This window comes from Nyctereutes procyonoides, unplaced genomic scaffold (genome assembly GCF_905146905.1).
Source record: "Nyctereutes procyonoides isolate TBG_1078 unplaced genomic scaffold, NYPRO_anot_genome, whole genome shotgun sequence".
Lineage (NCBI taxonomy): Eukaryota > Metazoa > Chordata > Mammalia > Carnivora > Canidae > Nyctereutes > Nyctereutes procyonoides.
The window spans coordinates 2,525,612-2,549,610 of record NW_026575156.1 but is presented as its reverse complement, the minus strand read 5'-3'; the positions used below and the strand labels follow the sequence as shown (position 1 = coordinate 2,549,610).

At 34.3% G+C, this 23,999-nt stretch overlaps 1 protein-coding gene across 2 annotated transcripts in view; it reads right to left on the bottom strand.

The window, feature by feature from the left end:
* Window positions 1-23,999, bottom strand: part of NCAM2 (neural cell adhesion molecule 2) — a 520,048-nt gene that overhangs the window by 210,403 nt on the left and 285,646 nt on the right. For both annotated transcript variants that reach the window (XM_055313808.1, XM_055313809.1), the window contains exons 2-4: window positions 7,466-7,540; window positions 3,655-3,861; window positions 1,270-1,413 (exon numbers count right to left, since the gene is read on the bottom strand). In XM_055313808.1, the coding sequence (XP_055169783.1) occupies window positions 1,270-1,413; window positions 3,655-3,861; window positions 7,466-7,540 (426 nt within the window). The remainder of the gene's footprint in view (window positions 1-1,269; window positions 1,414-3,654; window positions 3,862-7,465; window positions 7,541-23,999) is intronic.

Below are 23,999 nucleotides of genomic sequence, written 5' to 3'. Positions count from 1 at the left end.
TAATTCATTTCAAAACCTTCATGTAATTAAGGTTCACAATAAACCAGATGCACACTTGAAGTCTAAGATGAGGCAATCTGAAAATGTTTAGACATTGTCATTTAACTGCTATACAAGAATTACCTTTTCTTTACTATTGAGGTAAAAATTGCTGAAAATACATTGCACAATGTACTCATGTGATTTGTTAATAAGATATAAAGCGGTTATCCTGAAATAAAGTCAGAGGAAATAAAGTATTATTTCTCACTAACTTGTTATAATAGAAAAAAAGAGAGGTAGTCAATAAATGACAAGTGCTGAAAATGCTAAGACCAGAAAAATTGTCTCAAAATTTAAAAAAATGACTATTAAACATGATTATGGCACATTCTCTGTACATATTCAAAAATAGATACTATCTGCTCTCTCTCCTTTATGCTATAAGTTTTATCTCCTAGAAAACACACAACGGAATCATCCAAGATGGAGAGTATTTAAAAAGATTCAATTATTTTGTAACTCTCTGCAATGCAGGTGCATTGAAATATATTCTAAATTGAAAATGCTTCCCAATGCACAATGGTAAAGTAGCATAATGTAAGCAAATTATGCTTTCAATTTCAGATGTCATATTATTCTGGAATTTTAGCTCAATCTGAATCAAAATTATGAAGACAATTTGAATGAATGTACTTTTTTGTCTATTATCCATATGCATTTTACCATAATATTTAGAACACATAGATGTCTCTGAAAGAATAGTGCCAGAATAATAAACAGGATTCATATAGATATTATTATAAGATTATGTAGATGAGCCTACGGGATGATGTTTGAACTATAATATGTAGAATTTGGATGGATCAGGATTGATTCCTTCACTCACTTATTATCTTTATACTGTTTGTACTAACTTTTTCTTGAATAAGATAGAGTCAGCAAACTTTTCTTGTAAGTCTCCAAATGGTAAGTCTTGTAGGCTTGGTAGGTTACACCATCTGTGTCATAGCTGCTCAACCCTGTCCCCAAATTGGCCATGCATTCTATGTAACACTGAAGTTTGGCTGCAATCTCATGATACCACACAAAAATAGCAGAGGGGCTGAATTCAGTCCAAGGTCTATGGTTTGCCAATCCCTACTTTAAAACTTTAAAGTCCTCAGAACAGTTATTTGATGCTCAGGATAAAAAAAAAAAAATTTCTATATTCAACAAGGTGGATCCAGTCTTTCTAAAAATTGTAATGTTATTAGAACATATAATTTAGGGAGTTACCCAAATACTAACTGTCGGAAAGAGCGGTGACTTCCTCATTATGATACAACCAGCTGACAACAGGGGCAGGTGAGCTGCTGACTCGGCAAACCACTTCTGCATCCTCTCCTTGTTTGAATTCTTGAGGAGATACCACTTCTTTGAAAGTGAGTTTTTCTGTATCAAGAAAGTAAAACAAACCATAAAAGTATTATTGCTTGCTCAGTTCTCCCAATAACATATTCCAAAATCTGTGCTGACTGATGCTATGATTAAATCATTAGTTAACTCTAGATCTTTTAAAACCTTAAGCCAAATAATGTAATTCCTCTACCCAAGAACTTCACATCTCACTGAGAAGAAAAGTCAAAGTCCTCACAACGCCATATTAGATCCTAAGTGAACTGGAGTCAACCCACAACTTGGATCTCAATTTCTTCTCTCTTTTCCTAGTCCCTGTGATCCAGACAAACTGTCTTTGCAATTCAAGGAATTGCATTTCAGGTTTGTTCTCATCCTCAGGCAATTGTGATCCTTTGAATTCCTTCAGATTTCTGCTCAACCTTCACAAATAAAGTAACTATCTCCCTTGCTAATCCACTTCTCTCCATCTCTTTATCTTATTAGCTTTCTTCACTATAGAATTCTATAGCATGTATAAATGGCATCCATGTATTTTTCTAAGCTCATTCATTGCTTATCTTTCTCTGCTCACTAAAATATAAGCACCCAGTGGCCAGTGACATTTCCGTTTTAACGAGTGTCTAGGACTCAGAATATTGTCTGTTATGTAGAGACACCCAATAAATGTGTTGAAAGAATGAATGAACATGGGTATTTATGCCTGTTGATAAGTTTTCGCAAAAGTAATTCATTGTTTTTGCCAGGAAAAATAAAAAAAGTCATTTCTTTAGTTTACAAAACAACACCAGGCATCTTCAAAATGCCAGGCATCATTCAAAGTAAGGAAAAATCTTTCCAAATACTATGTCTGTGAAAGGATCACTTCAATTAATTTTTTTTCTATTTATGAAATAGATACAGTAGAGTCACATAAATAGTTACACCAACTTTTCTTAAGGAGCTTAGAAGCCAAAAGGAGTGGGGTGAAAATCTAAATCAGAAACAGAGAGGGCAGTAATATGCCAACAATTTGCCCTGGGCATCAAAGAGGAAGTCATGCTGTGGGAATGCTTTGCCTTTCTTTTTCTTCCTGTCTTATTTCTAGAATAATAATAATAATAATAATAATAATAATAATAAATCTATAAGGAAGAGATGTCTTACGACAGTATTTAAAATTTTATAGATTTTCACATATTTTTCTTAATACATAGTAGAAATACTATCACGTATTAATTTTAAGGCATTGTTCTAAGCACTGTACAATATTAATTAATGTAGTGCTCAAAATAACTGTGTATGAGGTAGGTAATAGTATTATATCCATTATATAGATGACAAAACTGAAGACAGAGAGGATAGGTATTTGCTCAAAGCCACTAAAGTAAGTGATACAGCCTAGGGAGTCAACAGGCTTTACAGTGTTTTTAAACAGGTTAATGATTCCTGGGCCACTACGGTGGTGCAGTCAGTTAAGCACTGGACTCTCAGTTTGGGCTCAGATTGTGATCTCAGGGTCATGAGATGGAGCCCTGTGTCGGGCTCTGTGCTCAGCCTTGCGTTGGGCTTCCTGCTCAGCAAGCAGTCTACTTAAGACTGTCTCCCAGCCCCCCCACCCTTGCACCCTGCCCTTCCCCCTCCTCTTTCTTTAAAATAAATAAATAAATCTTCAAACAAACAAACAAATAGGCTAAGGGTTCCTAAATGTAAGAAGGGTGAAGGAATGCAGAGAGCGGGCAATCTCAAGTCATAAAATGAGGTGTAAGTGTGGAACCTTGTTAATGAAAATTCTGATGGTGAAGAATTCAGCTAGATATTATTCTCCAGTAGATGAGTTTTCAGTTTTTTGTGTGTCTACTCTTCTTCACTGACCTTTTCTCAGTTCTCATTCTAGACTGTTCAGTGTTACCATATATGTTATTTCACTTGTTCTAATCCTGAACTTTATTTTAGAATGAAAAAGTACTCCCTATAAATTTCTTAACATTAAATAATCTACTGTTTTCTATTTGTCCAACAGATTTTTAATGGGTGGAGAATATTAAAACATTTTCACCTCTCTTATTTAACCAACAGAAGTGGCTCCATCTACATGTTTATAATAAACTATTTCCTATTATCCATTCTATTTTAGAGATGCACTATGGTAAAATATGAACAAGCTGATACTTATAATGGTCTTAGAACGTTGCCTATCACATAGTTCTTCATGGGTGTTATTTTTTATTAAATGCATTTTTTGTTCAAGTTTTTATACAACCACAATTTCAATCAACTAATAAATGCATGACTTACGGTAAATTTCCAAAACAACTGTAGCTTCTTGTGTCTGTCCTTTGGCATCTGTTGCTTGACAACGATAGATCCCTGCATCCTCTATGTTCGCATTATAGATGGTTAATCGTGATCTAACACCTTCCTTTTGCACTGCTACTCTCTGGGTTGAAATTATCTTCTCTCCTTGAGGATTATACCAATCTATACTCTCAGGTTCACCAATTGCTGCAAAGAGCAATGGAAAAGAAATGTTTGAAAATATGTTTCAAGTGTTTGTTTTGGCATTGACATTTACTATTATGTAACAATTTTTAACAATTTTGGGGGAAAATGTAAATAAGAGAAGGCTGGAAGTCTGAAAAATCTTACAAAATTGAAAGTAAACACAAATGTTAGCACACATGTTCATTCGTATTTATTCAGTGTTGAGAATTCAATCCTGTTTGCATAAGCAAAACCCAGAAGTTCTATAGGAAACTTCCAGTTTGGTATTTAAGCTCTGATAGTTGAAATTTTACCATAGCAATCTATGAATTATTACTGCAGTTAAGTTACGAAGCTTGCTTTGGCCACCGAGTCAGACATAAATTAAATGTGATCAATACATCTGAACAGAAACACGATTACTAACATGATTTCACCTGTTCCCAATTCTCCTTGCTAGGGTCAGGAGATAGCACTTTTTTCCCAATTAAGTACAGCTCATAACAATGTAAATCTTACACAAAATAAACTTTGGCTTTTGATAATACTGAATTTAGAATTAATTTCCCAAGTTGTTAAACTTATACAGATAAGGTTAATAATTATTTTTGAAATGGAGTCCTAATCTCTTTTCTCAAATGAAATGAATAATTTCATAATTTTAATCTAAAACTGTTAACTATTTAATCATACGATAATTAGAATACATTGAAATGATACTTCTACTGTTAGGCAATTACAACCAAATCATTATAGGGTAAACATTTATTTAAGTTTTCCAATTTAGAATCCAGGTTCTTATCCTCTTCATAAAAACTTCCAATATTTGCTTTTACTCACGAAAAGGATGTATTTCACCTAATTAGTTGAGAGATAATTTGTGGAAGCAGTATATGCTATTAACTCAAAAGTATCAGGGGAAAATGCATAAAGTTAACTAACATTGGCAGGACAACTTTGAAAAACATTGTTCCTTCTTATTTTATTACCAAGAAATGGCTGTAGGAACAAATTATTGTGCTTACCATATCAAATTAGACATGCTTGAGCAAAAAGTATGAAAGACAGTTTAGTTAAATCTTAAATGGATATTAGATATGTTATCTTCAGTTCTTTCTGGACAGAACCATAAAATCTTAGAGTTATGGAATGACTCATTTGGGGGAGGTATGTGTTTTAATTCCTCTCTCCACAGAGAAGTTACAAATGAATAATTTAAATGAGTAGCACTTTAAATTTGAACAGTACAAAAATCTCACTTTATACAGTAACTAGGATATTCTGTGAAATATTTTGGGCATTCTTTTCCTTAATAATATGGTATAAAATTCCATTATCATGGAGAGTTTATTATGGATTTTCAGAGAGCAGTCATGATTCTCTCTTTTTTTTAATCTTTTTTTAATTTTTATTTATTTATGATAGGCACACAGTGAGAGAGAGAGAGGCAGAGACACAGGCAGAGGGAGAAGCAGGCTCCATGCACCGGGAGCCCGACGTGGGATTCGATCCCGGGTCTCCAGGATCGCGCCCTGGGCCAAAGGCAGGCGCCAAACCACTGTGCCACCCAGGGATCCCCATGATTCTCTTTTTATGTCATCTCTAACAACTACTAATTTCCAGTGAAACTTTCTATGTTATTTATTAAGACTAGACTATTGGACATACTGATAAATATCATTAAATTTTGTATTTTCTTAAAAATGTGGTATACAAATTCATTTGCTAGTTATGACATACTTTTATTTAGCTCTCTGAGGGTCCGATATATCAATTTTAGACATATATTTTACTGAGTTCAGATGTCTATGCTTTAGTGTGTTAGGAAACTTCAGAGTCATATCAACTTGGTCAGCACTGTAGTGGAAAAAATATATGAAAGCATTCCGACTTGCAAGGGTTTCCCGCATCTGATTTTTAGACTCTTGTTTTATTACTGTATTTAATGTATATAAGGAAATTTACATGACAACAGTATGGCTCTTGGTTATACAACTTTATACAAGGAAAAGAAAGTATTTCATTATTTTATCTTATTTTAAGAGCGAAACTTAGTATCACTGAATGATGTTAATTCATTCTTTAAAATTATGTCTTAATTTGACCTTATGTAATACGTACAGAGGTAATAACATTATATAATTTAAATCGCTGTGTATATACAAAATTTTTAACTACTATTCTGTGAATATGTGACACAATTGAGCTGTGTGTGCATATGTGCACTTGTGTATATAAAACATGGATGGATTCATAAACAATGATCTACTTTCTTATGCTAAAGCTATGCTAACATAATAAATGATGATAAACCAATATCTCACTTGTTCTCTACCTTTCTACTTGTCAATATGCAAAAATATGTATCAATAGACTTATTAATTCAGACCTTTAGGAAGGCAAACATATGAAGAATCATGGCTTCTATTAGTTTTTTATAAAATGTGATATTATACATTCAAATATCATGAAATATATATATAAAATAGTATATACTATTTATAAATTTTATAACTTTCTATCTTTATTGATTTTAATAATAATTTAAGTAAGTCATGCAATTCTCAAGACTTTTATAATTCATTTTATGTCAGAAATGCCTATTTTAAGCCAATTTTGAATTACTTAAGCATAATCAGGAATACAAACAATTTTAAAATACTCTAAAAAGTTGGGACGCCTGGGTGGCTCAGCTGTTGAGTGTCTGCCTTTAGCTCAGGGCATGATCCCAGAGTTCTGGAAGTCCCACATCCGGCTCCCTGCAAGGAGCCTGCTTCTCCCTCTGCCTGTGTCTCTGCCTTCTCTCTGTGTGTCTCATGAACAAATCAATAAAATCTTTAAAAAAATAAAATACTCTAAAAAGCAATTCTGGCATTGGATGAATACTTTTTAAAACTTTGGCTATGAAGGCTTGTATGCATAAAAATGAATTTGATGAATATAAATAGAAGTCAAATGTGTGCATTTGTGAGCTCTATAGTACTCTGAATTAGAATTCATTGCTTAGGTATTTAAATGTCTTCTGAAAAAATTCTGCATATGCATGATTAAACTAAACAAGGTCCATAAAACTTCCCACAGGTATTATGGTATATGATATTTTTGATTAATAGTCTCAAAATTCTTGCAAAAAGTTTTGCTGATTCAATATTTACTTTTTTTTAATTCACTTTTTCATAAGGATGGATTTGATTTTCTTTGTCCCAAAGTTTTCATTCAGGTACAACTATAATGCAGTGTGCCATATCTAATTTATTCATTATATATTTACAAAGATAATTCAGTTATAATATTTTCATTCATCCTCATATTACCATTTATACAAGAATAATATTTGAATTTATTTAAGTTATTGTGCATATAATATATTTGATAATAAGTTATTTTCAAAATAAATGAGCTAGTTTGTTTTGCAGGAAAAATTAATAACTTGGAATTAACAGAAATAAAATTCATACTTTTTAACATGCAAAATATGGTTATTAACACTTCCCAGTCCCATAAGCCCAATGATAATAAGGTTTTATTTTCAGAGAATTTTTCACTAAATTTTGCAAATATATAATATTAAATTATTAAAGCATAAAACAAGTCATCATCTGAAAATATTTGTAGAAATACATACCTGTACATGTGAAGAATTTAGATTCACCCACACTAAGCTCTACTTTGCTAAGTGAAATTGTCACTTGAAGAAGAGCTGAAAAAAAATTAAATAATAATTTAGTATGGCTTTCAACATGAATTCTAAGATTTTATTACATGATCTATAAACTCCACAGTCCAAACAGCAATTATTTTCCCTGTAAATTTTTGTTACCTGTAAAAAGAAATGAAAGTTTTATAAAATACAATCTAATTATAAAATATAGTCTAACAGCATTATGTCTGATTAGATGTAATTCACAACCAGACCAGATATAAGACTTATTAAATCTAACATGTTCAAATTTGTTGATCACGTAAATAAGTAAATTCATATTCACTTTCATATTTACATTCTTGGTTGTATATGTACTACCACATTGGGCAATAACTACAGAAAATGTTTGCCCAACATATGGAGCCTTGTTTGAAAGAGTGAATCTTATACTGTCATCATAACAATAAAAATATAAACTACATTTTAACCATCTACTAAAATATTTCCATGAAAAGAAGAAAAATATTACATAAGAAATGTGAATGAACATTATTTTCACAAGATAAATAAATAAGTGAAGGAACAAGGAAAATAGTAATAAAATAGAGATGTTCAATAAGTTTGTTGTCAAAGTTGAAATAAAATAGCTGAATATTCTAAAATTTTAGAAGGTAACTAGAATTATTATTATTTTTTAAATATTTTATTTATTTATTCGTGAGAGACACAGAAAGAGAGAGGCACAGACAGAGGCAGAGGGAGAAGCAGGCTCCATGCTGGGAGCCCGACACAGGACTTTATCACAGGACTCCAGGATCAGGCCCTGGGCTGAAGGCGGCGCTAAACCACTGAGCCACCAGGGCTGCCCCTGCTTTTTAATTTGAATCTTTAGTATGCGCTTTTCCAAAATCTAATCTTGTGATTTCCAACCCTCAGCTAGAATTCCGTTTGGACAGCATGTTTTAATTTCAAATTTTCTATGTGCAAACTGAACCCATTTCCCTTCCACCAAAACTTGCTCTCTGTTTATATTCCATGTTTTGGTCACGGTCAATCAGTTTTCAAGTCTTGGAGATACAGCCTCTGAAATATCATTTGCTTGCATTCTTATTTATTTCCAATACTTTTCTTAACACATGTACTCATTAATTTTGATGTGAGATGTTTATTTTAATCTGAGATGGTGATATATCAGATTATTTATTTCTTTTTCTGACTTTTCTCTCTTCAATCTCTTTTTCCATGAAGTATTTCTCAGGCTGTTGTATGCATAAGTTTCTAAAACTGTTCAATTTCACCTTCCTAGTTCAAAAGTCCTCAAAGTGGATTAACTGAGCCCAATTATTATACAAATTTTAATTGAAAGAAAACTTACCTTTCCAAGTTTATTTCCAATTAATCTTTCTCAATGTTCTGAAGCTAGAGACAACCACAATTAATTATCCTTGTCCTTTCTCCCTGGACTCTTATTTTCCTGCCACTATGTATTCACTCAAACCTATTTCCTCCGGCTTTCTCTCCCTTTTTCACGTGTCCACACGGCTGGCTATATTCTATCCTCAAAGCAAGAGTAAAATATCAATAACTTTACAAAACATTCTTTGATAGTCTCTTTATGCTATCAATAAATAAATATCTTTGATCAGTAGGCATTTTCATCAAACTTACATAATAGCTACTTATATTAATTTCTCTACCTTATTTAAATGTAAATTTCTGAAAGAGAAGGCTCATCAACCTCACTTCTGTTCTTTGCTTAATTAAACTGATAAAAAAATATGACTATATGGCAGAACAATGGATAAACACCAAGAGCTTATTACACGGCAGATACAGGACACTGACATTATTGACATTATAAAATTTTGGAATGACTTCATTCCCTTAAATTGAATTTAAGTATATCAGACAGTTTGAGAAATGTCTGCCAATTGTTGTTTAAATAATTTCCATATTTGGTCTTTGTGGTAAATTTGCTTTCTTAAGGAAAAGTTTATAGAAAAGACAAAACTTGAAGGATGTAAGCACTTCAAATGTTAAATATAGTTCTCGATAACTTTATACTAATTTGCTGATGGGTATGATAAATATCCTATCACTGTAATAAAATGGAATTGAGCCTGAAATTAATTAGTTAATTTATATTAAAATACTTGGTTAATTTTTCATTAAGAAAAACTATCAATTCACCCATTAATCAAGAACATATTTTTCATGGACATTATGGTGACTAGACACACTGCTATATTTCAGGTTGTTAAAATATATAAACAAAATATGTAATAACCTACTTTAATACATTTCCCAAAGGCTCAATTTACACTATTGACCTCTATAGATACATCAAAACATGTGCATATTAGGAAAAACTTGAAGAACTAAAATTTAAGGTCATGTCTTAATCATGGCTCTCGTGATTTAACATCCAGAGTCCCTTGTAATCATTCGTGACCCATGGCCACCTCCAATAGTCTCATTTTGGACCCAAATATCAGAAGAAAATTAAAGTTTTGTAGTTTCAAAAGTTGTGTCCATAAAAAACTGGATAGGACTCATCTATTTGATACCTACCTTGTTAATCTCTCCTTCATTTCTGGTGTTTCAACTTACACACACAAAAAATGAAAGTGGAGAGAAATATGAGGCCTTTATTTCATTTAGAAAAAATAATATTAAGCATTTCTAATTAAAATTTCTATGTAGGATTGGAATTTGAAACTTAAATGGCATTCATTGATCCTCAACAATCTCATTTTGATGTTCTACTTTTTTATATATTTGGAATAGACATAATAACTTTAAAGAAGACTGTGTAGAGTATAATATTTCATAGATTCACCTCTTATAAGTCATTACTGATTACATATGGCATTTCTTAAAATTCAACCAATAAATCATCTTTTTGTATTAGAATTAAGGTTGAATAGTAAAAAAAATGCATCTTCATAATACATTCTTTTTTTAAAAGTTTTATTTATTTAAGAAATCTCTATACCCCATCTATGTGGGTATACTCACAACCCTTAGATCAAAAGTCACATGCTCTTCTGACTGAGCCAGCCAGGTGCTCTTCTTTATGAAAGTTTCTGAAGGGTAAGAAAAAACTTTAACCCACAGACTGAAAAGTGGAACATTGATAAACCTATGTTCTCTGTGAACTATTCTCAAATAAATGAATGTAATGTCAACCTTAATAGGTTGATTTAATTTTAAAAAAATAAAAATTGTCTATAAAAATCAGTGTTTATTAACTATATGCATTTTGCAAATCACTCTTTTAAATTCAGTGGTATACAAAAATAATAAACCATAATTCCAAAATCAAAGGAATTATAAGTTATTTGCAAAGATTAACACTATATAAAATGATAAATAATAAGATGACATGTATCAATTATGACCATCAAGAGATTTATAAACAGGAACCCTGCATAGTGGACAATAAAACTTTAAAAAATATGAAAGATATTATAATAGACAGAAAGAGGATAAACATTCCAAGTAAGGATTATGTATGCTGGTGGACATTCCAGGTAAGGTAATAGTATTCAAGGAACATTCAGAGGATAGTTAGTAAATCAATATAGAGGAGGTTAAGTTCATGTATAATATTGGTAATATATTATCATTGGAGAAATAGTTTTGAAAAGACATTGGAGGATCTCAAAAGCCATGGTAAATGTCAAACCTTAATTTTTTCTTCATTAATTATTTATAAATAGATACTGACATGACAAAATTGGCATTTAGTAAAGGTTAGGCAAAGATAGGATGACTGACAATAATTAAGGGGACATGCACTCTAGGGTAGTTATGTTGAGTATCTGAGTTGGCTTGTGGCAAAGAATTTGGAAAGACCGGAACAGATGTAATAACAAAGAAAGATCAAAATAGAAGTTACACCTGGGATCAATTAGAAAATTAGGATGAATAGGGAAAAAGTCAAAGATATTAAGATTTTCTACTTCAGTGAAACAGGGGTCACCAACATGGTAAAGAATATCAGGAGGAGAGCTAATGAAAAGAATATACAGAACTGCAATTTATTTCCTAAATAAAAATTATTTCTCAAGATAGAACATAGGCAACACAAAGGTAATCGCTATCATAATAAAGCTTAAATTAATATTTATAAATTTAAGCATGCATATCAAGTAGCAGATATTCGAAATAGAGTTTCTTAATTCACAGGAATATAAATATAATGAAGTCACTGGCATTTCTAAGTGCCATGAGGGGCCCAGGAGCCTGTTGCAGTTTGATACAACATTTAACAATGGCATTTAAAAAGGGCCAGTTTATCACCTACAGAGGTTTAAAAGCTGACAACTTCATCAGTCTACTATATGCCTGACACAAAGCAGAGTTGGATTCACTTAAAATTCAACAGACATGCAGAGAGAACTTAAGGCACTGATTTATCTTGATACAATGACTTGTAACATTTCTCAAGTAAGCACTTTTATTCCTTGGCCTCTACATCCAGGGACTTGGGGAACGAAGGCACTTGCCGAGTAATTACAGAAACTCTCAAGGAATCTTACTCACTTAAAGTCCTTATAAATTACTGATACCAAATGAGTATGATATTCTCAATTTTTCATTGAAAACGTTTTAAAACTTACCTGCTTTAAGAGAATTATGTAAAGTTTACTTGTTCACATTTTTATTATTGAATTTTCATGTCATTATAGTACAACCGTCTAAGTGGCTTATTAGATTTTGAAAATGTTCAAGAAAATTCAGAACTTTTGAAACATTTAAGAAATAAATATTCAAAAAAATACTCTGTCATCAAACACTTTAGGAAATTTGATGCTATGAATGTTTCATGAGAATTATTTTTAAATAAATTTTTCATCTAAGTTTATCAAGATGAAGTTAAACTTTTTAGTGTAATTTCTCTCCAGCTGCATGGTTTGTTTTGTTTTGTTTTGTTTTGATATTTGAATTCAATTTTCCTATCCTAAGTTAGGAAAACAAATGTCGCAGTTGCTAGATCACTTGGCTTCTTCTAAAAGAAAAAGCCCGACTCTCTAATGCTTCTGTTCAGTTGGCCCCTTCCTGTCAAACTATAGAATCCACCTAAGGACTTCCATCCTAAAATTCCATCCTAACTATTAAGTGAAAAAAAAAAAAGAGAGAGAGAACAAAACAAAATAACCAAATAATATAAAAAGAAAAATCATCCTTTCCTTGCTTCTCTCTGAAATTACTATGGTACATCCTATTTGTCTTCATCATATTACTTAAAAAAACAAAAAAAAAGAAGAAAAAGAAAGAAGAAAGGAAAGGAAGAAGAAAAAGAGAAAAAGAAAGAAAGAAAGAAAGAAAGAAAGAAAGAAAGAAAGAAAGAAAGAAAGAAACTCTTGAGGCCCCCAGTCATTCTTTATTCTATTCCACTTTACTTCAGTTCTTTTCATTCAACTAATAAGCTTGCTATTCTAAGGTCAACCACAACCATCCAATTTCCAAATTCAGTAACACTTTTCAGCTTTGAAAAAAAAAAAACCTGACTTAATGAAGGATGAGGCGCTGCTATTTTGTTTTTAACTGTCCCATTCCTTGATTCCTACATATTTATTCTCTGCTCACTTTTCTACATCCTCCTATTTTAGTCTTCTTGGATACATCTCTTCTTCCATATATGCCCTAAATTTCTGCATTTCTTAGTGATCTCTTCTTTGATTTCTTCTCTTGGAGTTCTACATATTCTCTTCTACTCCAAACACATATATGATATTTACTATGTGCTGGGCAATGCTTTAATCAGTTGACAGTACTAGGAATTTACCCAAAGAATACAAAAATACTAATTCAAAGGGACATGCACATCAATGTTTATAGCAGCATTATCTACAATAGCCAAATTATGGAAGCAGCCCAAGTGTCCATCTACTAATGAACAGATAAGGAAGATGTGGTGTATATATGCAATGGAGTATTACTTGACTGTAAAAAAGAATGAAATCTTGCCATTTGCAACAGTGTACATAGAGCTAGAGAGTATTATACTAAGCACAATAAGCCAAATAAAGTCATACCACATGATTTCACTCATATGTGGAACTTAAGAAACAAACCAAATGAGCAAGGGGGAAAAATATAAAGAGAGATGCAAACCAAGAAATAGACTCTTAACTATAGAGAACAAACTGATGGTTACCAGAAGAGATTGGATGGGGATGGGTGAAATAAGGGATGGGTATTAAGGAGGGCACGAGAACTGAGTGCTGTATGGAAGAGTTGAATCATTATATTTTACACTTGAAACTAATATTACACTGTGTGTTAACTAACTGGAATTTAAATAAAAAATTAAAAAATGTATACATAAATGGAGTGATACTATAGGCAATGAAATAAAAACAAATGAAACTTTCTTATTCATATTCCTCCATGGATGTTTCTGTTGGTTGAATTGAATAAAAAGGAGTTTCAAATCACTTTTATTTTCTATAGACTATTCTATTTTTGAGAATCTAGATCTTGCTAAATTTATAAAATTTGCATAAATTACATTAGTGACATATTAAGTGACTCAAGTAAAATGTTCTGCTACCATGGATTATTCAGTAATTGTGAGTGTTTGTGTTTCAATTCAGATATGCATTTTACTCGTGAATATGTGTACAAATATGTCATTCAAATGATTGGTACTCAAAAAGTAACCAATGTTCAAAAGAGACATGTGAAGGAAAAGAAAGGGTGAATAAGGAAAAAGAAAGAAGGATAAGGAAAGTGAGAATGTCTATAAAGAAATGTCAAGAAATGATCAGCTTGGGAAGACCATCATGGTGAGACAATATATTTTATGATCGTTACACTCATATGTCATGGAACCACAGCACTGAACAAAAATCAATCACTTATGTATTGAGATTTTCCTACATGTCAAACATTTAAAAACCTGGGCTTATCAAGAAATTATGAATAAGTCATAGCAAAGAGGAAATGTTTGTGAAATGAAGTTACTGCAGATTCAAATATATTTTTGTTGTAACAGACAAAATGATTTTTCTCAAAATCCATTGTCTGAAATTAAATAGCATGCAATAAATTTAGAATGAAATATAGAAGTTGAAACTCCAAATATGTCAATACTTATTTTTTGAAACTCCAAATTTAGATAAACTTCAACACACAGCACACTCAACAAAATAGTTTATTAATAAAAATAAAATAATGGCATTACTTTATATTTATAAAACTGGAAGGAAAAATACCATCTGTCCCATATTTTAAAGTAAATCCTTTTTCTTAAATCTTTTAATGTAAATAAAAGTGAAAAAATATCCCTCATTCCAATTAGTCTAGAAGATGTCGTCTGAGTGATGAGTGAAGCAATCTGTGCTTACGTGGTGGGCAGGCTTGGAGTCCATTACCAGACCAAGCACAGCTCACTCATCACTTATTTTGAGTGTGACATTTAATTAAAACTAAAATATCATGAAGTGGCAGCTAAGTCCAAGTTCTACATCCAATCCAAGTTTATTTCAACAGACACCACTTAGACATGTAACTTATTAGCTGCCTTGACGAAACCAGCATAGAACATTGTGTGAAATTTTGAATCACTGCTAATACTATGCGGTAATAAATTAAATTAAGGAAGAGTGTTTGCGTTGGGGCTAATTCCTAAGTGTCTGGATGCCTATGTAAGTGCTTTGTCTACTTCAAGTGTGTGGACTTTCTCTCCAGATTAAGGTTAGTCTAAACCTTATTTATAAGCCTGACAAATCAAAAATCAAACATCCATCACAGCACAGCTATGCCAGAATGTTCACCTGCCTTCCTTCCCTGAGTCGTCTCATTGGGCTGGCTATTCAACACTAATAGTGCTTATCAGCCTCCCTTGATATACATTGTCAGAAAATGTGAAACCTGTCGGGATATTGCAAATTCTAGTGTGAAATAGTGTGGAAAAAAAGAAAGAACAAGTATTCTGCAACTTTAGGAACAAAAATGTTTTAAATCAGAAGCATAATTATAAAGGACCAATGAAGGATGTCATCCATAATGTAAGAGTATACTAATATCCTTTGCTCAGTGCAGATCATAAAATTATTATAACATGAGTACATTATGTCACAGAGTCCAATATATTTCTAAAGGAATACACTCCATTAAAACAAACAATTTTGAAAGACTATAGGCATGAGTCATAATATTTTTAAAAGTTTTCAATAGCACAGGGTAACTAACAGCAATTACTAGAATAAAACTGACATTTATCATTCAAAGATATATGCAATTAGTTACTCATTGAGTGGCTCACTCTATAACCATGTATGGGATCATGGAGTAGATTTGCCTGAGCACATATATATCAAGTTTGTTGTTATATAACCACAATAATATTTCATGAAGCTGAAAAGTTTATAGTTTCATGAAGTAAGCAATTTATATGTTTTAAGAAGTCAACAACAGTTTTGTTTCCTAGGCCTCCAAATCAATGATAACTTTATATTATGACCAGGAGCATATAATACTAAGATTAAATATTACCAAAAAAAGGATATTTTACATATGATTTATTCCAATGTGTTCACGGAGTCATGGAGGCAAGCCAGAGAAATTTTTAAAAAGAGCAAATTAGTTTGGATCGTTAAATATAGAGAAACCTTTTTTAAAAAAGATTTGATTTATTTATGAGATGCACAGAGAGAGAGGCACAGACACAGGCAAAGGGAGAAGCAAGGAGCCAGCCTGATGCGGGACTCGATCCCAAGACCCTGGGATCATGACCTGAGCCAAAGGCAGATGCTCAACCACTGAGCCACCCGGTGCCCCACCCCACGACTTTTCTTTTTAAATGAAAGCGTTTTAAACATCTCCGTCAGATTATTACAGCCTGGAGGTGTCTACAGGATCTCTAGTCTAGTGATCTCAGGTTCCAGATGAGGAAATGAGTCCAGAAGGTTTATCTATTTCAGCAGGTGCCAAGATAAACCAGAAGTAGTTCTGTGCTTAGACCACTTCCAAGTAACGTTCGATTTCCATCTGAAGTAACGTTCGATTTCCAAAATACTTGGTGCTATGTTGTTGAAGACTGAGTGAAAGAGCAGACTGGTTACCTCCTCAGCGGGGCGGAAAAATTAAGTTGGGGATAATCCCTTCCAGATGGGAAGAGAGCAGATAGCCTACCCCCTCTTCCAGGGAGCCAAGAGAATCAGAAAAGACATGTAAAACGTGGAGAAGCCAGGACTCAATTTCTACAGCTTCCTACTTTGGGCTAACGGAATGAGAGGCTGTCCACAGGTGTAGAGGAAGGCTGGAATCAGAGAAATGGGACCTTGCAATTTTGTGTGGCTCCATGTGTGAACAGGCTCTATGTGTGAACAGCAGCAACTCCACAACTGGTGACTGCAACAACCCAAGGCGAAGGAGAACTCAGAGTGACAGAGTGAGTAAAAAGAGAGGGAGTTAGTACTGTTGCAGGGTGTGCTCCTGACTCCTGTGTGGTGCAGGAGGATGCAATGTCCCCAAACCCACACAAGTCTCATGGAGCAGAAAGCAGCATCAGGCATGAGGCTTGCTGTGGGGGGTTCCCTGCTGAGAGGTGAGTGACTGACAGTGAGGCACACACCCGCCACGGACAGGGCAGAAAATGTAGGAGAACTCTGAGGAGTCCTCAGCACCAACAGCAGCTGAAGTGCAGCTGAGGCCGCATGAGAGAATTCCTCACCTGTGACTTGGTTCACAGGACAAACCACATATTCACCAGCAATTTCTCTAAGACACCAGTTCAAGGAATCAGGAACCCTAGCAGGGCTGGAAACCAAACCAAACCAAGCAGCTGAAGCAAGGACGACAGTTAGAACTAAGAGACCAGAGACCGGCCAGTGTCTCCAAGTTTACATAGGAGGGTTTCCCCCTTGGGGCACAGGGACTTTCTGTAGAGCATCCAACTCTTGATTTCGGCTCAAGTCATGATCTCAGGATCATGAGATCGAGGCCCACGTCAGGCTCACTGGCTAGATGTGGAGCCTGCTTAAGATTCTCCCTTTCCTATAGGGCACCTGGGTGGCTCAGTGGTTGAGCATCTGCCTTTGGCTCAGGCATGATCCTGGAGTCGTGGGATCGAGTCTCGCATCAGGCTCCCAGTGGGGAACCTGCTTTTCCCTCTGCCTATGTCTCTCATAAATAAATAAATGAAATCTTAAAAAAAAAAAAAAACAAAAACCAATTTTCTCTCTCCCTCTTCTCCCCCTCCCCATTCTCTCTTTAATAGAAAAAGACAGAGAGAGAGAGAGAGAGAGAGAGAGAGAGAGAGAGAGAGAGAAAGGAAGGTTTCCCTACCATACCAGACACACAGATGCTACTATCTGAGGAAGGTGGCATTGAAGATTCAGAATTTACCTGAATGATATTGAATTAATTGTATAAACTGGAATAAACCCATATTCTGTCTTTGGGATGAAACAAAGTGTCTGATACAAAGTAAATACCAAATGAATGTTAACTGCAATCACTGGAACACCTCCTCTTCATTAGCTCCAGAGGTGCTCACAAAGACAAATTTCGTATTTTTGTTCCTCTTAGCTAAGACGACTGCTCCATGTTTGCACACCACTAAGATTGCCATTCAAACTGTACTGCTCGTTTTTCATCCCAAATAAACTGAGAAATTGTTTACTCAATCCAAATGTAGTTAGAATGTATTTAAGCAAGTTTTTTTCACTTCAGTCTCGGTCCACCTAGACTGCTATAGCCAAATACCATAAGCTGGGTGATTTATCAATAACAAACATTAATTTATCATTTCTGAAGGTTGGATGTCCAAGATCCTGACACTGGCATGGTCCTGCCTTGGCGAAGGCTCTCTCCCAGGGTGCAGACTGCCTACTTCCTTGTGTCTTCACATGGTGAAAAGAAAATGAGAGCTCTTTGAGGTCCCTTTTAAAAGGGCACTAATCCCATCATGAGGGCTGCACTCTCATAACCTCATCACCTCCCAAATGCCCCACCTTCTCACATATCAGCTCGGGCATTAGGATGCTATTGCAAAAGTTGAAGTTTCATCCTTACGAACAACAACAACAAAAAAGCTATTGTCTCTGTCAGCATTTATGCAGAAAATTGTGGACGAGATAGTTACTCTTAAGCTATTATAATGTAATAAACACACCTGAAGTAACCAAATTTCTAAATCAGTGCTAAGAAAAATTATAATAATATCAAAGTGATTGATTTCTGCCAAACTAGCATAGTAATTAATATTTCAGGGTATCATATGTTTCAAATTCTGTCACATGTGCATATGACTCCTTCTCCAACAAGACCCCTGGGAGATTATTATTTGTACATCAGAAGTCTCCCCTTTTTACACCTGTTTCATGCAGCTCCTCTTCTTCAACATGGCAAGCCTCCTATTTTTCTCTTTTCTTCTACCTTCCAGAATTAGGTTGTCTGCCTCATTCTCTTTGTCTCTTTGTGTCTATAGCTCCTTCAGCATATCACTCTGTCTAACCTACCATATTTGAAGGATAGTTATTTGTTTATATGGCCTTATCTCTAATTAGAATTTTTTCTGAGAAAACACAATGCTTTACTAAATGTATTAAATAATCTGGAATATTGCTGGCATCTATTTCATTTCTTAAAGAAGGAATGCATACATGAGTTGGATTTTTTTTTTTAATCAACACATTCAAATCTAAATTTGTCAAATAAAAGGGTACAAATCTATTCCCCACTCACACTGCCAGGAAAGAGAGGGTACTTATTTTAACTTATATTTTTTTTTTATTTTTATTTTTTATTTATTTATGATAGTCACAGAGAGAGAAAGAGAGAGAGGCAGAGACATAGGCAGAGAGAGAAGCAGGCTCCATGCACCGGGAGCCCGATGTGGGATTCGATCCCGGGTCTCCAGGATCGCGCCCTGGGCCAAAGGCAGGCGCCAAACCACTGCGCCACCCAGGGATCCCTTAACTTATATTTTTAAATATTTTCTATAATCAGACCTTTCTATTTTGATATCATATAAATAATGAAAGAAGCAAATCTGAATATGTACTATTTGATTGATTGATTTGTTGATTGCAAAGAAAGATGATTATTACTGTATCAGTGAGTTCTATGATAGGTTTCAAAACCAAAATAACATGCTCACCTATTCATTAACCTTTTTCATTCAAAATAACTACAATTCATGCAATTGAATACTGAGTACTGGGGGTGATAAAAGTATTTTGTACTTTAATATTTTGTGACCTAGCTTAGAACCTTAAAAGAAGTAAAGAAAGAGTGAATTTTAAATACATATACTTTTAAATAGAATATTAACAGTAAAACCATATATTGTATAACTCATAGTGCTCAACTTTGTCTACTTTTTCAATATTAATTAAATTTATGTGACTCTGCCTTACAGTTGTACTTTTAAATTTCATCAGTTAGTCCCTCTCGACATGAGTCCAAGGGGTCAGGAAACTGAGCAGAGCCCCAAATGGGCAGTTGACCCAAGAACAACAGAATCATGTATATATCAATGGATCTCCCAATCACTGAAAATTTACATAAGTGGGTTTCCCCTCCCCACTATATATGCTAGCTAAGATAATATAAGTATGGCTAGCTCAGAAAAAAAAAAAATCAAGTTTCATGTTCTTTCTCTTTCATCTCTGGTTCCTGGATTATTTTATTTGTTGTACCATTTGGTCTGGTAAAAATTTAGAAGACACTATTAGATTTCTTGAGCCTTTACAGTCTTAGATGGCAAATAACACACTCTAATCACAGCCACAAGGATTTCATAGGACATTTTATCCAGCATCAGAGGTTCCTGAAGTTTCTGTCTCTCCAATTACTCACTCCCCACTTAATTGACAGAAGGGAGTGCTTAGCTGTCAATTCTGTGATTACTCCAGTGACCAGTCTTTGCTCCTAATCTGCAGAGAAATCGGTTGTATTCTAATTCAATCCATCACTTAATTTTACAAGCCAAAGAGTTTACGGTTTAATGGCAATCCCAGGCAAGTGGTTTCTTTTTTTATCTTGTTTATCTGAAAAACTGGAACAGGGTCAAATTCTCCTCCTACATACAGAAAGCCTATGATAATGACTTCTAGGACATACTAAATCACTGCAGAGTTCTATTCTATATTAGCAGCTTGATTAAAAAGATGAATGATTGCAGGTCTACTGCAGGAAAGCCAAAGGAGAGAACAGACAATGACATATCAAAAACACTAGTGGTAAAGACTGTTGCTTTTCTAGTGTTACTAAGTATACAGATGGGGTATCACAGGTATGTCCAACACACAGAAGTGACTTCATCTAGAGGTTAATTAACAGGTTAGTACTTGAATCTCTAGGCTGAAGAACTATAATATATTTGAATATATTGTAACTTGTTCTTTAGATTGGACTTGTATGAGCCTCTGTTCTCTGCATTTGAAAACATAGCATTCCTTTAGAAATGCACATGATGGGATCCCTGGGTGGCGCAGCGGTTTGGTGCCTGCCTTTGGCCCAGGGCGCGATCCTGGAGATCGGGATCGAATCCCACGTCGGGCTCCCGGTGCATGGAGCCTGCTTCTCCCTCTGCCTATGTCTCTGCCCCCCTCTCTCTCTCTCTCTGTGAATATCATAAATAAATAAAAAATTAAAAAAAGTTAAAAAAAAAGAAATGCACATGATTATTTAAGGTTGAATTTTAGGTCATCAACAAGTGGAGGGAGGAGGGACTCTATTTCAGTCTCTAAGCGTGAACACTCAAACCAACAATCAAAGGCATCCAATAGCCCTTCTGTATGCAAGAAGATATAAGCAATCTATCATCCAACTTTATACAACCCAGGTAAAATAACTGATCTCTGTATGCAAGGAAGGGGACTAGTCTGAACCCCAGTAACATTTATAGTATTCTAATAACTGGGAATATTATTTCAATCAATCCTCATCCTGATCTGCCCGGCAGAGGACTGAACGTCCCTGTTCCCCTGAAATTCTTATGTTGATCTCAATGTGATGGTAGTATGAAGTGAGGTCTCTGGGAAATAATAAGATCATGTGACTGGAGCTAGTGGCTTTATAAAAGGGACTCCAAAGAGCTTTTTCATTCTCTTTCTACCATGTGAATATACAACAATATACTTGTCTTCACCAGAGAGGGTCTTCACCAGACTTGACTGTGCTGGCACTCTGTTCTTAGACTGTCGGCTTCTGAAACTGTGAGAAATAAATGCTTGCTATTTAAACCACCTAGTCTTATTATAGCAGCCTGGATTAAGACATATCCTAATGCAGTCTATCCCTGTCTTATAGAAAATTCATCTCCAAACATGGGCTTATATATATAAAGACAATTACCTCAGTACTTACCCATCCAGTGTCCGTCATAACCAGGGATTATATTTCAGGGCAGATTTTTCAATAAAACTATTTTCTGGGGGACGATGACAATTACTGAATGAGCTTGGCATCCTAAGACTCTTAGATCTAATCACCATAGCCTACAGTAGGTAGGGATAGCTCACACTATGCCAAATCATTGGGCTACATCATTCAGCAACTATTTACAAGGAACCTACTACATGCAAGTACTATTCCAGGCAATCAGGTACATCTGTGAAGAAAACAGACAGAGATCCCTACCCTCGTGAAGTTTACATTCTAGCAGGTGGGAGACAGACTAACATGAGAAATAAGTAATGCTATAGAAAAAAAATGAATTAGGGAAATAAACCATGCTATAGGGGGAAAAAGAAAATAGGGAGCATTCTTCAGAATACTTTGATAAAGTGTTTCTAGTCAGGTACTTTGAAAGGCACTCTATCACATAAGCAAAAAAAAAAAAAAAAAGAAAGAAAAAAAAGAAAAAAAAAACACCATCAGCTGAAGGACAGCATATAATGATAGCAGCAGATTACTTCCTGCTGGCCATAGTACCAGGGATGCAGAAGCAAGCAGAGATAGCATAGAGGGTTCATAGGATGTTGAAGCGCTGCTTGATTAAAACCACCAGCTTAGATCTTGGGAGGAAAAGTCTTTAACAAAGTGAGGCACAAAAAGCACTCCAGTCTTTTCATTAAATAGGGCATACCCCCCAGGGAAGTCTGGAAGCTACTGATAAGCTGTAGCACTCTGCAGTATAGGAAAGCATGATTCCAGTGCCAGGGCCATGACCAGTCCCAAAAAGAATAGAGATATTATGACCTTCAATCTTCAAAAGACTTCAGGATACCAACACTTTTGCTGTATCCTAACTGTGTTGTCTATGTCATTTTGATAGCTTGTGGTTTATTCTACCCAAGATTTCAACTTGGAATCAAACTCGTTTAGAAGGAAAAAAAATTGTAAAAAAAATCCCTAATACATATGCTTACTATCAACCACAAATAGTTTGATGGGAATAATGTCTGTTTTCACAACAGCGATATAAAACCAACCTTGTCACAAATGGAGGACCTACCATCCCAAGTTTTCTGAAATGACTGAAGTGGTTCCCTAATTCTAGCACTACCAATCCCCAAATACTTCATGTATATTTATTCCATCTTAGAAGTATCCTGCTTTGGCACAACTCTACTCCAAACCTAGACTGGGCAAGTGAAGAAATGAAGCATACTGCATAGTAGAATAGGGCCAACTTCAGTAACTTGCATTATAAGAAGATTACGGGCCAGATGATGGTTATGGTCTAGTCTTTAAACCCAATCTCTTTCCAAAAGATGTTCTGGAGGTGGGAATCTCAGCAAGAGGATAATGCCAAATGACCAACGTGCCATTTTCTGATCATTTACAAACACAACTCATTTGGCAAATAAAATCCAAGCCACAAATAACAGTTTTGATTATAGGCTATCAGTCAAGATTTCTAAGGAAATGTTGAGTGATTAGGACTCAAGTATTGGTCAGACTTGATTAAGAGATCCTGGCCTGCCACCCAATAGCTCTGAAGTGTCAGTTAGTCTTCTTGATGTCTCCTAGTTTTAGCAGATGGATACCACTGAATTTATAGAGTCTTTCTAAGAATTAAAATGAACAATAACGTGACAAGCTTAATGCAGTGTTTGACACACAAAGAAAATAAGTAAGAGAAACAAAGTAAATACAATGAAATTAAAATGTGGGCTATCTTGTTTTGGGGACTCCTGCAGTTGACTTCTTATTTTGGTATTTGCTTCTGATCAATGCTATTAGTTTGACTAATCTTTTTTAATATTTTACTTTTTGATTCTTTTATTTGGGAATTCAATACAGGTCTTGGATTTTGTAATTCCTCTGTGTTTCAAAATTTCTAGCATCTGAAAGTTAAAATATCTCACTGAGTTCTGATGCCAAAGCCTGGGCTTATAATCACTAGCAACTCTGTTTCAGAAATCTTGGCCGGATGCCTACTGGGCCCTAGAACCTCAGTGTCTAAGCTGGTTCTTTTTTTTTTTTTTTTTTTTTTAAGCTGGTTCTTGATATCTACCAGTTTAAAAGTATAGGCGATTTAATTTTAATAGTTTTCTAATATAAGAACTGATATTAGATTCGGTTAAATAGTATTTATTAAGGACTT